The sequence below is a fragment of the Neofelis nebulosa genome, chromosome 13 (assembly GCF_028018385.1).
Source record: "Neofelis nebulosa isolate mNeoNeb1 chromosome 13, mNeoNeb1.pri, whole genome shotgun sequence".
NCBI lineage: Eukaryota > Metazoa > Chordata > Mammalia > Carnivora > Felidae > Neofelis > Neofelis nebulosa.
Window position 1 is genome coordinate 33,919,926 of NC_080794.1, and position 17,936 is coordinate 33,937,861.

The 17,936-nt window shown below is 39.4% G+C and overlaps 1 protein-coding gene across 3 annotated transcripts in view; it reads left to right on the forward strand.

The window, feature by feature from the left end:
* Positions 1–17,936, forward strand: part of MYPN (myopalladin) — a 118,791-nt gene that overhangs the window by 78,202 nt on the left and 22,653 nt on the right. For all 3 annotated transcript variants that reach the window (XM_058696496.1, XM_058696497.1, XM_058696495.1), the window contains 5 exons: positions 2,742–3,332; positions 3,709–3,847; positions 14,602–14,823; positions 16,029–16,178; positions 17,088–17,170. In XM_058696496.1, coding sequence (XP_058552479.1) covers positions 2,742–3,332; positions 3,709–3,847; positions 14,602–14,823; positions 16,029–16,178; positions 17,088–17,170 — 1,185 coding nt within the window. The remainder of the gene's footprint in view (positions 1–2,741; positions 3,333–3,708; positions 3,848–14,601; positions 14,824–16,028; positions 16,179–17,087; positions 17,171–17,936) is intronic.

The following is a 17,936-nucleotide window of genomic DNA, read 5'->3' on the forward strand; positions in this document are numbered from 1 at the left end:
AGAGAAGATATTTACAGGTAACCCAAGAGAGCTGATAGATCTGCTTGGGTACAAGAAAGCTTGATGTCAGCTTGAAAGCTAATAAAAGAAAGCTTGGGTTTAAACCTGACTTCAAAAATCCTCATTAGCAACAACAAAAGAGCAGCTGAGCATATAGCAATTACGACAGGTTGTTACTCTGAATTAGAGATGTTACTCAGGATTTTAGAACTAGTAGCCATTGTAATTAATTTTCCCTTCCTTTATTCTTTCATTGAACTTTGTACCTTCATTATTAAAGCAGTAGGTAAGTTCCACATGTTATCTGTAAATAACCAGTGGTTATTTATGTTATATGTATGTAGAGTAAGATTTTTCAGCCCTGAATAGCTCATACTATCTTGAGCATATTTATATCTCCTAAAGTGCCTAGCAAAGTAAACAACAGAAAATTCAATAAACATTCATTGAATAATGGAATTGACACCTGATGTAATGAATAAGCTAATCCAAATAGCTGTTTTAAATCTTTAAAAAGAGGCATTATTCTCAAATGAATTCTTCCCAAAACGTAGATAATCAAAACAATTTGACAGTGTATCTCACATATCATTATGTTTAAGGCTTGTGGCCCTCTATAACCCAATATACTGAATTGAATGATAAAGGCTAACATGCCACTGGAAGTCTTATTTAAAGTGAAAAGCTGGGGGAACCTGGGTGGCCAAGTTGGTTAAGCATCTGACTTCAGCTCAGGTCATGATCTCATAGCTCGTGGGTTCGAGACCCACCTTGGGCTCTGCACTGACAGCTCAGAGCCCCAAGCCCACTTTGGATCCTATGTCTGCCCCTCTCCTGATCATGCTCCATCTCTCAACAATAAATAAATGTTAAAAAAAATTTTTTTAGTAAATAAAGTGAAAATCTGGTTCTTAGTTTTTATTCAATGGGAACAAAAAGAAAATAAGAATCAATCAATACCAAATGCCTTCCTGCCCCTTTTTATCATCATCATCTTTCTAAGATTACTTACTTGTCAGATACTACTTTTTCTATTTCTGTAACCACAATAAAATATTTCTGCAATATCATAAGGCTAAAATTTACTTAGACTACTCTATGCAGAGATGTCCTGAAAACCATATAGCATTATCTTCAGACTATAGCAATCACAGAATGTGACCTGACAAATATGATATCTATTAAAAATGTAAAGATTTTTGTATTTTCATGCCATTGGGAAAATTAACACTAACAGAAACAATATTAATTGTATATATTTTATATTTTCTAAGGATAATCTAACAAAGATATTTCTGCTTCTCTTGATTGCCTGAATCATCTATGATGAAACGGAAAGGTTTAATTAATTTTTAATTATATTGCTTTATTCTCTCAGCTTATATACTCACTTCTAAAAAGGAGAGAGAGAAGTTACTGTGCCAAGTGGCTACTGCTTCTGCATTCTTAGTTTAACTCAAAACAAGAATTTTCATAGATGAACAAAGGATTGCACAGTATGTAGCATCTAACAGCAGATGGGACTCTGTTTTGTGAAGTTACTTTTCCATATATCATGTATCAGAAGTGTTAATGAAAAGAAGGAAAAAGGTCTTAAACTCCAATAATTAAAAAAAAAAAAAAAAAGGTTTGGAGAACCTCCTGGTTCAACTTTATTGCTGTTGGTATTGACTTTCCTCACGGTAGGAAAATACAGGACCTTTCATTTTTAATAGATCTCATGTTCAGCAGATCACCTTCTATGTTCCAGAACATAGAACATAAAATCCGAAGAACATAAAATCATGGTGGACTTGGGACACCAAAGTCTCCTTTGTGGATCTTCCTATGGTTACTCGCTCGAGAGTCAATTCTTCTAACCAGCAGTTTAGCAGTCCTGATGGCTCTATGCATATACAATTTTTAGAGATTTTCATTTTCCGTTTTTTTCTTAAAAAATAATTAACCATTCTGTTAAGACAGACTAAGTAGACTGTGAGACCTAAGTCAAATCATATAATGTTTCTGTGACTCAGCTTCCTATAAAAGAAGAAAGTACTCCCGCCTTGATCTTCTTTGTCCTCTTAGGAACAAGAAAAGGCTAAGGCAATGTTTATTTTTAGGGTGGCCATATAATCTACTGTTAAAACCATGCTATTTTTGAGAGTAAAAGAGCACGATTAATGATTATGCCAGGAAAACAGGCATAAACCAAGGCTGCCCAGGATGTATCAGGTCATATGGTCACCTTATCTATGATGCTTTGTTGTCAAGAGAGGATGAGAAACACCAAGACACATCCTGTGGCTTTATCAAGGTTTGTTTTAAAATGAGGCAAAATGAAGAATACAACACATGCAGTTACTTACATCAGTGTGTAGCTCACTGTCTTCTGTCCCAAAGCTGAGATACAGCCTGCTCCTATCAGAAGTTTAGGCACTCCTAACAGAGGACCATTGTTTCTATTTCTTTTTTCTGATTTGTAAGCATTCTAAAATTGGGCTGCTATGTTGCAGGGTCACAACACAGAGATTACAATGTGAATGAAGCCTTTTGGAGTTGTGCATTGTGGTGGTTCTTTCCCTTCTTAGAACAAAACAGATTTAGAAAGGAGAAACAACTCGCAAGGAATTGATTAGCTTATTTCTGGCAACTCTGGTTCTGAATCAGCATAAAGTTGTAAACAGCCTGTCTATGCATTTTCTGATGGGTGAAGCCCATGGTGACAGATTTCCCTTGTCTTTCCCTATTCTTGTGTGCAGTGATTCCAGCCAGCTACAACAGCTTCACAACCAAGTCTTACTGGAACAACAGCAGTTGCAAAACCCATCTCCTTCATCTCCTAAGGAGTTTCCTTTCAACATGAGTGTTTTGAACTCCACTGCTTCCCCGGCGGTGACAATGTCCAGCAAGCAGGTGAAGCCCCCTTCATCACAGACTTTCAGCTTGGCCCGGCCAAAGCATTTCTTCCCCTCTACAAATACCACCGCAGCAACTGTGTCCCCTTCCAGCTCTCCAGTGTTCACCCTGAGCAGCACTCCTCAAACCATTCAGAGGACAGTGAGCAAAGAAAGCCTCTTAGTTTCTCACCCCTCCGTGCAAACCAAATCTCTAGGAGGAGTTTCCATCCAAAACGAGCCACCCCCTCCAGCTCCAATAGAGCCAGCACAACCGCCACTCACATTTGCCATCTCCAGTGGAAACCAGTTTCAGCCCCGCTGTGTTTCCCCAGCTCCCGTCTCTCCCACCAGCCGGATTCAGAACCCAGTGGCTTTCCTCAGCTCCGTTCTGCCTTCTCTCCCTGCCATCCCACCCACCAATGCCATGGGGCTGCCTAGAAGTGCACCATCCGTGTAAGTGTCATTAAGGTTTCTGATGTAAACGATGTCACTAAAGAAAGGATTTATGTATACAATAGCTTGGTCTGGGACAGGACTCTCATTTAGTGGATTCCCAGATAATCCTATCTCTTAGACACTAAATGGATATTGAACACCTTAGAACAAAGGGCACGATTACTTTAAATGATTTTTAACAATTTAAGTATTGAAAACACCTCTACAAACACAGATTCTCTGTGCAGTGCTCAACTTTTGTACACAAGATGCCCTCCATAAGTGCCTGATGACTCCTAGTGTCTGATTGCCATTTCAGCCACTCTGATTTCTAGGCTTTTGGACACAGGCCAGGGTTTTTCATGGGTATGTCTGGTGTGAATTTATTTTACAGGCCATCGCAGGGACTAATGAAGAAAAATACAAAGTCTCCCCAACCACTGAATGATGATTACATTCGTGAAACTAAGAATGCAGTGATTCTTGACTTGGGGAAAAAAATGAATTTCAATGATGTCAGATCACACCAGCAGGTAAGATTGCCAGGCCCAAATGGTTTATTGGAATTTCATCATAAGAAATATAATTTCACTTAATTCAGTCCTTGGATGGTCAGGTCTCCAGACCTCAGTGAGGCTGACCCTGCAGTCTTAGAAGGTAGAGCATCAGTTAACCAATGGTCATATAGGAAAGTCATCCACATAGATCTATAGTTCTTGATTACCCCAGTAGTTAACTCAATTTAACTGTTTATATGTGTTTATGTAGAATGGAATATGTCAAAGAAGGAGAGAGACTAGATAGTCTGTTGGCCATGCCAGCAATCCTTAGCTCAGTATTGGCAAATACCATCACATCTTTGAAATATTTCAATATATAAGATGATCTAGACTTAAAAGAGCTCTGGGACTTCATGGTGTCCTTTATCGGACTCCTACAGTCTAACGTGCTAGAGGTCTGCTCACCCGTTCCCCTCATTCTTCACATTAGGTTGAATCATGTGAAATAGACATTAGTCAATATCCTGTAGTTCAACCCGTACAACTCCTTGCTTACTAGTAAGTGCTCACACTGAAGGAGCAAAAGGAAAGCCATGGGTGAGCATCAGATAAAAGAACAATAGACTATTTTGTTACCTGAGCCATTTATTTTTACATTTTATATCATGGTTAATTTTTAAACGTAGGTTTATATTTTAATAACCTAATTCTTGGTTTATTTCCCAAGGTGGGAACTAATCAAATCTATTTTGAAATATAACATAAGATTTCAGTCAAAACTATATGCCAAATATTGTGGAATTTGTGGCATAAGTGATCCCTGGAAACAAGGCTCCGGATTTCCCCGACCATATGCTGTTTTCTTTAGTGTTTCTGTCTTTTACCTCTAGTGGAGCCATGGATATACAGTATTTTACAATTGTGCTATATGTTGGGCAATTTTTACTAAGCAGATTCTCTTGAAAATGTACTGCTTCAAATCCTTTTAAAATTGACTTTAAACTATTGAATTGAAGAAGAATATTTAGGTTTGTTATAATTGAGTATGCTTCTCACATATCATTCCGCCGAACTACATATGTTTCTGGGAGGCAACTATTCTTCTCTTCCATCTTCTAGATGGAGAAACGGAGGCACAGTTGTCAAATTGTCAGTGGCAGAACTAGAACTAGAGCCCTAGTCTCCAGGACACGTCACATTTTCCCTGAAACTCTGCAACCTTTTTCGGTGTTATGACAATTACCTTTAAGTCTCATAAATGTTGCTCTGTCTGACACAGATTTGCTTTCCTATAATACTGTCATCACATTTGGGTTGTTAATCCTTCGAAGTGTCACTGAAATCAGAGCTGTGTTCAGCCTATGTCTTTTACAACTCAGAGAGGGAGCAATTAGAACCCTGTAAAAATGATAACAGGCCAGCACACAACCTGTTTGATTTTACTTTTTTAGTTACTCTGTAGGTAGATCCATGCTAATCCACCACCCAACTCATGGCAAAGTAGGTTTTTCTCCTAATTACCTGAAATGTAAGTAACGTGTAAATACAAACTTCCACGAGTTGAGTGTCATAAACCCAACAGAACTCATTATTAAACTTCCATCATGAAATAACCTCAGGGCTAATAGCAGAAACGGTTTCAAAAAGCATCTTACTACTGAATAGCTGTGACATGCATCAGTGTTCTTCTGAGAATCATTACTCTGAGAATTGCTTTGGTGGTTTAGTTACAGAATTGGTCCTAGACTGAGTTCTATGCCATGGATAAGAAAACCAAGCTGCATAAATGCAATTCAGGAAACTAAGGTTCTAAGATGGAAAGCCTGCATTAGGTTGGTAGATTTTGATTCACAGCAAGTTTTGGGGAATAAAATGACGACCACTTTATAATACTGTCATTGTTGCCTTGGGAAATGATGGTGAAGATGTGAATATTGTCTGCAATGTACCGTGGCCTGCTGGCTAGGGTTAAGAAAATATGCTTAGGGAGGTGGAAACCAATCATAAAGAAACACTTGCATATTGATAGCCATCTATATCCACAGTCTGGGGACCCGTAATCAAAATAATCAGTTTTTCTCCTTCCCATATTAGCCTACATATGTGAGGGGGGGAAGCAAATGATTTCTTCTGAAGCATATGCGTTTGTTTTATTTTGCTTTGAAAACTTTTAGGTCCAGAAATCTGGACTCTCAGGCCCTACTTTATTCCTAGCAAATGAAGAATAGCAAGTATTTGTGTGGTCTAGAATTATCACATTAGGCTGAGCATGAAAATAAATCTTAAGTCCTAAACAATGAATACTGACTACAATTTCTTCCCCAGAACACGAACTTCTAAATTAATGTTTTAGAAAATGGGTTTTCTTTGACATATCCATGACCTTGTATTTCTCTTTGTAATATTTCAGTATTTACCTTCTTACTCATTTTATATAACATTTGTAAATAGCAATTAACATTTCCTGGTTGATTCCTAGAACATTGCATGATACAAAGTTGTCATCCTTTCCGATGTTCATATTTATTAAAATGTTTAGCTTTCTCAACTGACAGTGAATTTTCTTTGAGTTGAGGGTAATCCAAGAAAGGTGCCCAAGTTCTAGATTTTAGGCTGCATCATTCCTTACTTTGAAGAGTGTCATTCACCACCAGTGGATCTTCAGTGGACATCAATAAAACTTAAACGGTTTAGGTTAGCAAGGTGAATCTGAGAGGTCAAAGGAACCCAGGATCACAAAATGTAATAATGAAAGTTTCACGACCTTAATTCACACATGACTTAACATGATTTTATGCACCCAGTAAATATTTGGTGATTGTTAATTTCTAAACACACACTCGTGCACGCGTGCGTGCGCACACACACACAAACACACACACACTCTCTCTCTCTCTCTCTTTCTCTCAATGTCTTATTTCAACTTTCCCCCTTGACCTCATTCTGTGGAAACCTTCCCATCTCTTTTTTCTGCTCCTTTCTCTTTAAAACTGTCTGTGGTTGCCAGATCCTGCAATGTATGACAAAAGAAAAAATAAGTTCCTAATTCTTGCTATGCTTTTTGTTCATCTAATCTCCTTCTTCTCTAAGCTGCTTAGTCATTTCTTCTATTTAAACCATACCTCTTTCATCTCTTTCTATGAATTCTTTATGAAAATCCCTATTTTGTGACTCTTGCTATCCATTCCTTTTCTTTTCTTAAATTTTTTTTTTCAACGTTTTTTATTTATTTTTGGGACAGAGAGAGACAGAGCATGAACGGGGGAGGTGCAGAGAGAGGGAGACACAAAATCGGAAACAGGCTCCAGGCTCCGAGCCATCAGCCCAGAGCCTGACGCGGGGCTCAAACTCACGGACCGCGAGATCGTGACCTGGCTGAAGTCGGACGCTTAACCGACTGCGCCACCCAGGCGCCCCTATCCATTCCTTTTCTAATAAGAATTCCACACAGCCATTAACCTCAGGTTGCTTACCTTGAGCATAATAGGACCCTGGGCTAGTGAAGTGTCCGTGGTCATCTGCCAAGGACCCATCCAGGATGCACCAGTCACAGTCTCCCTGGGAGCTGGGGTTCGTAGATGTCTTAATCATTGCTGCATCCCTGTTATGTCTGGCACAGACATAGTTATGGGATTTACATTAGTTTCAGATAAGATAATGAAACTTTTTTTTTTAATTTTTTTTCAATGTTTTTTATTTATTTTTGGGACAGAGAGAGACAGAGCATGAGCGGGGGAGGGGCAGAGAGAGAGGGAGACACAGAATCGGAAACAGGCTCCAGGCTCCGAGCCATCAGCCCAGAGCCCGACGCGGGGCTCGAACTCACAGACCGCAAGATCGTGACCTGGCTGAAGTCGGACGCTTAACCGACTGCGCCACCCAGGCGCCCCAAGATAATGAAACTTTTGACCGTATAGAAAATTTTGGATTTCTGGCCTATCCATGGAAAGTAACTCACTTGACTATATAGATTCTGATTATGCCTAATTGTGGATACTGCCCTATGATAATAATCCATGTCAATCAATGGATTAAAAAGATGAAAACAGTGGTGTCTGGGTGGTTCAGTCGGTTGGGCATCTGACTTCAGCACAGGTCATGATCTCACAGTTTGCGGGTTCGAGCCCCTCGTTGGTCTCTGTGCTGACAGCTCAGAGCCTGGAGCCTGCTTCAGATTCTGTGTCTCCCTCTCTCTCTGCCCCTCCCCTGCTCATTCTCTGTCTCTCTCTCTCTCTCTCTCTCTCTCCCTCAAAAATAAACATTAAAAACTTTAGTAAAAAAGATGAAAACACACTGAAATTAAACTCTGGTGTTAACTGAATGTTAGCTTCACACAAAAAAATATTCTCTCCTTTGAGCACAGACATAACTTACAAGCAGCTAATGCAGAAACTGCTGCTTTTACTCACAAAGAGAAAACTCAAGGGAAAATGGAGAAGGCAACATAAATGCAGCCCTGGAAATTCGAAGCCTGCATCTACCAGCAGTACAGTCTTTGTGCAGACAGTGCAGGAAGTACCTAAATGTAACTAAAACATATTGCTTTTGTTTGCAAATTTCTTTTTTTTTTTTTAATGTTTATTTATTTTTGAGAGAGAGAGAGAGAGCATGAGCAGGGGAGGGTCAGAGAAAGAGGGAGACACAGAATGGGAAGCAGTCTCCGGGCTCCGAGCCGTCAGCACAGAGCCCGACGCGGGGCTCAAATTCACGAGCTGTGAGATCACGACCTGAGCTGAAGTCGGACGCTCAACCGACTGAGCCACTCAGGCGCCCCTGTTTACAAATTTCTTTACAAAATCTGAGTCCCGTCAGTTATAACGTGGAATGACAACCTTGATTTATGTGTGATAGGGGTAGTTGGTATACCAATTCTTGGTTGCAAAGCACTACAAACAGACGTCAATTTCTGCTTTGGGGGTGGTATTCTTTGATACCATCTCAGATGTAAAGATTCGGTGCTTTAGCAACAAGCCACTTACCCCTGCCACACAGCTGCATGGTTTCCTTATTCCTGTTTCTGATTTCCCAAATATTTTATGAAATCTTTCATGGAAACCCTTGACCTACAGTATTCTTAGTTTGTTGCTCATTGTTAATTTATACATTTTATACCTGGTACATTAAGCAAATATGTCTAAAAAGAATTTTTTTTCTCCCAGTATCCCTTTACATTTATTCAATGGGACGGACTATTTCTTCTCCTGCTCCTGGCAATCTCAAATATAAGGCAATCTCAAAAGCAGTTTTGACTACATTTAGTTCCTATAAGCTTCTATGGTTACTTTGTTGCAAAATACAATCTTGATCTAGTAGTACAATATTCCCAGCCTATAGTAACCACTCCAATCCTTATTCAAAAATTAGAACCCACGCACAAACACCCCCAACCATACCCCACACCCAGGGACTATTACAAACGGTGAATCCAAAGACAGGAAGGGAAGTGTGGCCAACTTCTTCTCTTTTTTGCTCTCTCTTCCCCCACTTTACCAACTGCTGTCCCTGACTCCTTTACCCAGCCATGGAGAGACAAAAGTTGACCCCACAGTGGCTTTGTCTTGTATGTGGCCCACGCGTGCGTGACGGGAACCATCACAGGTCCTCCGCCCTGACACAATGCAGGAGTGAAGGTTACTCAGCCTTCAGCTTGCCTACTGACAAAAAGCTGCCTCACTCCTCACTCTGGCGCTTTTAGGCAGGAGTCAGATACTAACCCACTGTAAAAAACAACAACAACAACAACAAAGCAAGCTCTCCAAATGGGTCCATTTAGCCTCCCTCGCTGAGCTTGAAATGAAGGCAGGAACCCTTGGGCTGGAGGTGGGGGTAGGAGATGCAGAGACAGCCCTCTCCAAAGACCTCTCCCTGGATCTTCTCCCTCCTCACTCCTTTGTATCTCCATGGTGGTGAAGAGTTTCAGTCATCTAACCTGTCTGTAAGAACCTGCTTTGAAATTTCTGGAGAATAGTTTGTCTGCCAATCCACTTGTTTTCTGACATCTAGCCCATCTTAGTGCCTCAATAAAAACTTCCAGTTAAGATCTGGTTGCGACAGTATCCTCAGTACCTAGTTATGAGTAGTATTTTTTAAATAACTCATTGAGTGTTGTTTTCATGACCTCCCAATTAGCAGTGTTGACAAAATAATAAATATATAACCAATGTGAATATATTTATAGTAAAACAAAATATGCATATTTTAGTCATATTGCCTCTGTAGTTCCTTGGATCAAATCCATTCAAACACTTATAAATTCCACAAAATCAGGCCCCAACTTGGTAAAATCAAGTTTGGAATACATAGAGACAATGTGGTATTTATATTCTCAGTCAGACACTTAGGCCTCATATATACCATCCATTGTGTTCCTGAATGTTAGGTATAATCATAACTTACCACCATGTACAATAACACTTCTTTGGGAAAATTACTTCATACTTTCAAAATAGAATTTCAAGAATTCATCTCTCCCCATAGTAAATAACTCTGACAGTATATTTAGCCAGGAAGTTACCAGCCCTTACAGCTCAGGCAGTAGAGGCTTCAGAGAAAGTTCTTTAGCTTAGAGCAAAGACTTCATTAAAACAATAGCTAGGGGCACCTGGGTGGCTCAGTTGGTTAAGTGTCCGACTCTTGATCGTAGCTCAGGTCTTGATCTCAGGGTGGTGAGTTCACACCCTGTGTTGGACTCCATGCTGGGCATAGGGAAAGAAAAAAAGAAAGAAAGAAAAAGTGGCTAGAGGTGATATGGAATGGACTGGGAATTTGGGGACTTAAGTGAAATAAGATGAGAAGCCTTAGAAGGTTAAGACCTTCTTTAATAAAAGAACATGAAGTCTTGCCACCTTCACAAAAACTCTAGGGTTTTCTGAACCCTAGCATCTGTGTGTGTATGAGGTTTGAGATCTGTTTAAATGTAATTTTTAAAATAATAAAGCTCAGGACACCTGGATGGGTCAGTCAGTTAAGTGTCTGACTCGATTTTGGCTCTGTTCATGATCTCTTGGTTCTTGAGATCAAGCCCAGCGTCAGGCTCTGCATTGACAGTGCAGAGCCAACTTGGGATTCTCTCTCCGTCTCTTTCTACCCCTCCCCATTCATGCACACATTCACACTCACTCTCTGTTTTTCAAAATAAGTAAATAAAACATTTTTTTTAATTTTTTTTTTAACGTTTATTTATTTTTGAGACAGAGAGAGACAGAGCATGAACAGGGGAGGAGCAGAGAGAGAGGGAGACACAGAATCTGACACAGGCTCCGGGCTCTGAGCTGTCAGCACAGAGCCCGATGCGGGGCTCAAACTCATGGACCGTGAGATCATGACCTGAGCCAAAGTCGGACGCTTAACCGACCCAGCCACCCAGGTGCCCCGTAAATAAAACATTTTTTAAAAAAATAAATAAAATAATAAAAAGCTTCTGTTTAACACCTCACTTTACCTCATATAGTAATCGAATAAAATGAGTCATTGGTTTTAGTCCTAAATATCCTAGAAAATAAACAGATTTACTAAAAAGAAAAATAACATATATTTGGAAGCATAAATGCAATTCAACGAAGAAGAAATACGTATTCTTCATGTGCTTTTTAAATTGGCAAGACTAAGAAACATTTCAAATTTGGGGGATCACTTAATATATTTATGGAAAATATAGTCATTGTGAAGTATTAGGTTGAATCATATAAAATTCTACATGTTGACCTACAAAAATGTCAGTTTCATATAGTTCAACCTAATAGATAGTTGGAAGCTTTAATTACTAACTTTCTAAAAACTCCTATAATGTAGAAAATAGTCTAATACTGTTAAACCAGGTTTCTTAATACTTTTTTTTTCAACGTTTTTTATTTATTTTTGGACAGAGAGAGACAGAGCATGAACGGGGGAGGGGCAGAGAGAGAGGGAGACACAGAATCGGAAACAGGCTCCAGGCTCCGAGCCATCAGCCCAGAGCGTGACGCGGGGCTCGAACTCACAGACCGCGAGATCGTGACCTGGCTGAAGTCGGACGCTTAACCGACTGCGCCACCCAGGCGCCCCGGTTTCTTAATACTTTTAACTAGGGTTCAAGTAAATAGAAGTGAACAATTTTTTACTTTAACTGGTTTGAACTATCTGATTGAAAATTAATAAGCTTAACTGGAGATTAATCATTTTCTCTATCTTGAAAGAGCTGTGGATTTGTTTTGCTTACTCAGGGTGAGCTGTGGCTGAGAGAGGATTTAAAATTTGTTTCAAGAAATTGAAACCAAGAAACATTTGATTCTGTGTTTTTCCTAAGTTCCAATTCTACACAAATTCAGGTGATAATATGTATAAGACAATAATAAAAGAACATGAGTAATGTGATTTAATAGCTTAAGAATACACCTTATGGGTCCTGAACTCAATTACTCTAACACTAAGGACAGATGTACATCAGCCATGTGCTTCCATATTCTATTTCAGGAGCATCCTACTGCCATCTCCAAGGAGCTCACCTAAATTACAAAATTATGGTTAATTAGAGTCATGAGCTTAACAAAAGGTCTCACTTTCAACACAAGCCCTGGCTCTGGATTCCTCAAAGATGCATAAATGGAACAAGCGATTGCCCCCCTCCCATGTCATTCACGTATTCACTCATTCTTCATATACTCATTGAGCACATGCCATGAGGCAGACCACTATTCCAGGTGCTGCTGATACAGTGAGAAGCAAGATAAACAAGATCTCTGCTCTTGTGGGGCTAACATTCTAATCCTTAGAGATATTTAATCACTCAATCAACAAACAAACAAGAAATATACTAGATAGCAACCAGTACTGTGTAGAGAATTAGAATGGGGAGTTAATTTAGATGAAGTGGACTGGGAAGGCTGCTTTAGGGAAGTGACATTTAAGCTTCATCGAATAAGGCAGAGAGAGGGAGTGACAGGAATTCAGGACAAGTCCTAGATTTAGGATTTAACTTGGTACACTAAAATGTAGTCTGAGGACCTGTGACAGTCTGCAAGCTATCACCTCTCCACCTTAACATAAGAACAGGAACTGAGTGTAGCCATCAAGAAATTTTTATAGTGGGTGCCTGGGTGGCTCGGTTGAGCACCCAACTCTTGATTTTGGCTCAAGTCATGATCTCATAGTTCGTGAGTTTGAGCCCTGCATTGGGAAGGAGTCAGCGCTGACACTGTCAGTGCAGAACCTGCTTGGGATTCTCTCTCTGTCTCTCTCTCTCTGTCCCTCACCCACTCATGCTCTCTTTCTCAAAATAAATAAATAAACTTTTAAAAAATTTGTAGGGGCGCCTGGGTGGCTCAGTCGGTTGGGCGTCCGACTTCCACTCAGGTCATGATCTTATGGTCCGTGGGTTCGAGCCCCTCGTTGGGCTCTGTGCTGACAGCTCAGAGCCTAGAGCCTGCTTTGGATTCTGCATCTCCCTCTCTCTCTGCCCCTCCCCCACTCAAGCTCTGTCTCTGTCTCTCTCAAAAGTAAATAAACATTAAAAAAATTTTTTTTTAATTTAAAGGAAATTTTTATAGCAATTTGGAAGAGAAATTTTATACCTATTGAATATAATAATTTTGTACACGTCTTAAATTTCATTTTGCTAGTAATTGATTTTTATTTTACTTTATAAAACTACACATCGGAAATTTTTAAAAACCTGACTTTCACCAAAGACAGTGTGAGAAACACTGCTTAACTACTTAACTAAATAGATTAATAGTGGCACCATTTCCTGAGATGGGGAAGAGTAGGGTAGGTGCATCTCTGGGAGACAGAAATCAAGTGTCTGGATCATGCTAAGTTTCAGATGCCCATTGGGCACCCAAGCCATGATATAGAATCAATCACTGGGTGTATGATTCTCATGATGTAGAGCAGATCATCGGGTATATGAGTTCTGGGGAAAGACCAGACTTAAAGATATGGATTTGAAGTCATCAGCATACAGAAGGTATCTGAAGCTGTGAGATAAGATGAAACCACCTACCTAGGATTAGGAGCTAGCAAAAAGACTGATAAGGAGCAGCTAAAGAAAGAGAAGAGAAACCAATATGATGTTGTGAAAACAAACAGAAGAAAATGTTTCAAAAAGGAGAAAGTAGCCATCTTTGTCTAATGCTGCTGAGAGATCAGGTAAGGTAAGAACAGATAAGTGACAACTGGATTTTGCAAATTTGGAGACCCTGACAATAGTAATCTCAGTGGAACAATGAGAACATAAACCTAATTGGAGTACATTAGCAAAAGAGTGGGTGACAAGGAAATGATCCCGTAACAATAGAAAATTATTTCAAGTAGTTTTGTTGTGGTGGGAGTAGAGAGATGCAATGAAGATGGATATGGTGTCAAGGGAGATTTATTCAAGACAGGTTTCAGGAAGTATGCAGATGGGAATGTCCAGTAGAGATAGGAAGTTGGTGATGCAGGCGTACATCAGAATGCAGTTCAGAATAGTTTTGCCATATTATCAAATAGGAAGTTCTACATATTGAAATAGACATTAATAGTAGTAATGGAAATTACATTCCATCTTCATTTCTCTACAGGATGCTACTGGGGCTCCATACTCAAGGTGAGGAATCAGGATTCACTCAGGCAGTTTGGGATTATAGTAGAGACATTGGCATCTCCTTTAGTGCTCCATGGTGAGGAACCGGAAATGGAACATGCCCGGTTTATTGGGTTTCCATGATATAAATCTGAACCTTAAAAAGTTCCATCCGTAAATTATACTGATAAATACCTTCTTTCTCACCCATAGAACTTAAATTTAAACATATTTGCCATTTTGACAGGAGTACAAAATTTCAAGCTTTGAGCAGAGGCTGATGAATGAAATAGAGTTTCGCTTGGAACGTACCCCTGTTGATGAATCAGATGATGAAATCCAACATGATGAGATCCCCACGGGCAAGTGTATAGCTCCCATCTTCGACAAAAGACTCAAGCATTTCCGTGTTACAGAAGGCTCTCCAGTGACATTCACCTGCAAAATTGTTGGGATACCTGTTCCAAAGGTAGGGGAAGAGGATCAGCCAGTTGGCCAACAAACAGCACAGAACTGTAGACAGTGCCTTTGAGAAAATCCTATCAGATTCTAGGGATGTATCTACAGAGGGAATAAAAATCAATACCAGAAAATTAACAAGGCCCAGATAATTTAACTAAAAAGAGATAGTCAGGAATATGATCGTTAAATAATTAGGCCAAAAATAAATCTGATTTATAAGTAAGTTAGAATTTTAATAAAAGTTTAAAGTAAACTTCTTAGTCATAATCCTCCATTTTAGGTTATTGATTCCCTCAACCACCAAACTCACCAAATTGATGTTTTTCTTTTTTTTCTTTTTTTTTTCTTTTTTTTTTTTTTTTTTTAGCATTTATCGAATACCCACAAAGTGCCTGTTGTTGCACAAAGTGAACTATATTTGTATCATTACTATTAGGTGGGTAAATGCTGAAAATGTCATATCGTTATCACTGGCTGCTGAAAAATCTTATGAGTCACCAGATTTTTTTGGCAATCATCTGAAAGAAGGATTTACACCCGGTGTGGCTGTGGTAGGGGATCTCTCCACTCTACTTTCACAAACATTAGCATGCTGTTATCATGTATGGTTAGGTAACCAGGAAATGTAGAGGAGAACAGCTGCAATCAGTACTTTAACCCTCCTGTCTTTGAGAGATCTCCTTGATACATGCAGAACCCAACATGAAAAAGATACTTATTTAAATTTTAGCCAGATGAGAAATTTCACAAGTGAATCCTGGCCTCATTCCACTTGGTATGATAAACCATACTAACCTTTCAAGTAAGGTAAGCTACTGTAGACCCTGAGATCTGAAACTGCAGAAGACTTGAGCTTGTAAATAGGACAATGGGGAAAAATTCAGCCTCCTGAAGAAGGTTTTCATTCTTTTGCCCCTGGAGACATGTCTGGTCCTTGGGGTGGCTTTTTAAGCAATTATGAAATACGATAAAAAGAGCCAAAAGCTTGATCTCAATCCTAAGTTACACAGAATTTTGACCTAAGCGCTGTATATGTACAAATTCAGCAGTATATTATACAGTCATTTGAATATATTTTATAATTTTTTTCTAAGTGCTTTATAAGAGATGGGTCACTTGTAGAGATGGCAATCTGCCCTTGCCTCACCCTACTTCCTACTTTAAAAGATGTACAGAACAGTGTAGATTCTCCTTGATTATCTTTCATTGCAGGTTTACTGGTTCAAAGATGGGAAGCAGATTTCAAAGAGAAATGAGCACTGCAAAATGAGGCGAGAAGGAGATGGGACCTGCTCTCTGCACATTGACTCCACCACCAGTGACGACGATGGCAACTACACTATCATGGCTGCCAACCCCCAGGTGCAGAAGCAGGGTCCTGCGCTGTGCCGCACTCTGAGGGAGGAGCAGTTAATGTCATTGAGAAGTGCGAGTTACTAAGCATTGCTGAGGAAAATGAATAGAAGCATTGTGATTGTGTGTAACTAGAGCACAGTATCACAGCTTAAAATGACCATTGATGGGTCATTCAACCCTTCAGACTTTGTCAAAGGACATCAGTAGTATCTGTTCGCTGTGTCCCAGATGTATCAGGCTAAATCTTGTGCTTATCAACTCACTGATTCTCTTGAAAAGTCTCTAAATCATTCTATCAAAAGATTTGTTTTGTTCTTTAGAGAACAAGCAAATTACTCCAAAAAGGCTTGTAAATATTCCTCAAATCCATAATGTCTTTTTTTTTTTTTTTTGGTAAAAGTTGGAAAGCCATAATCTTTCACTTTCCTTTTCTGAATGAGATCAAGGATCAAGACTTAAAATTCCCTTAAGAGATATGGCAGAATAAATATCTTCAACTACTATTAGAACAGAAAATATACAACTATAATTTCTACTCTCACCCACTCTTCTTATTAAAATGTTAGTTTTGAGGATAATCTCTATTGAGAAAAGTATAATATACTTGTCCAGGGTCTCTGCATGTTGCTGCAGATAATGTTAAGTGCACAAGAATTCAAATTTTTTTACATCTGTGCTCTGTTCATTTCCAAGCTCAAAATGAAAGTCATCACAATATTCTTAAAAATCCCCCCTGAAATATTAACAGTGATCTAAGGAGTCATATTTTATTATTTTCATTCCCACCCCCAAGTTTTCTTTCTCCTAATAGTTTGCCAAAAGGTCCATAATGTTCTGGCACAGAAAAATTTATATAAACTGAAAAAAAATGTGGAAGTCTTCTTATTTTTAATCTTGTTCATTTTTGTTTCTCAGGGGAGAATCAGCTGTTCTGGCCACTTGATGGTACAAGGTTTGCCCATTCGTAGTCGACTAACATCTGGTGGTCAGTCTCACAGGTAAAGACAGTAAGAATCTCCCTTCTCTAGCCCTTCCCAAGCATCCACCCACCACAATGAGCATCTAAGTGTTGGGTCTACAAATTGTTACCTAAAATGTAGCCCCTCGCCTGCAGTATCAGCATCCCTTGGGAACTTGTTGCAAATGTGGACTCACAAGCCCACCCTAGACCTACAGAGGCATAATGTACATTTTAATAAGATCCCGAAGTGATTTAGAAGCACATTATATTTGAGAAGCACTGGTCCGTGGCACACTTTTTTTTTTAATTTTTTTTTAATGTTTATTTATTTTTGAGACAGAGAGAGACAGAGCATGAATGGGGGAGGGACAGAGAGAGAGGGAGACACAGAATCGGAAGCAGGCTCCAGGCTCTGAGCCGTCAGCACAGAGCCTGATGCGGGGCTCGAACTCACGAACTGTGAGATCGTGACCTGAGCTGAAGTCGGACGCTCAACCGACTGAGCCACCCAGGAGCCCCTGTGGCACACTTTTAATGGCTCAAAATTTGTAACCATTAGTAGTAGCAGTACAGGTAATATGTAAAACCAGAGTCTTTGAATTAAATTGCCATATTTTCCTTAATAATATATGAACTGTTAATGATTATATGTATATAGATTGATTAGTCTTGTTGTTGTTGTCCCCAATATAACAGTTGCCTCTAATATAGCAACTGGCTTTCTTCCTCCATGATTTTACTAACCACTAAGAATTAAGAGCCTGGCTTCCCCTTGAGTCTTATGGTGCCACTAAGTCTTAGCA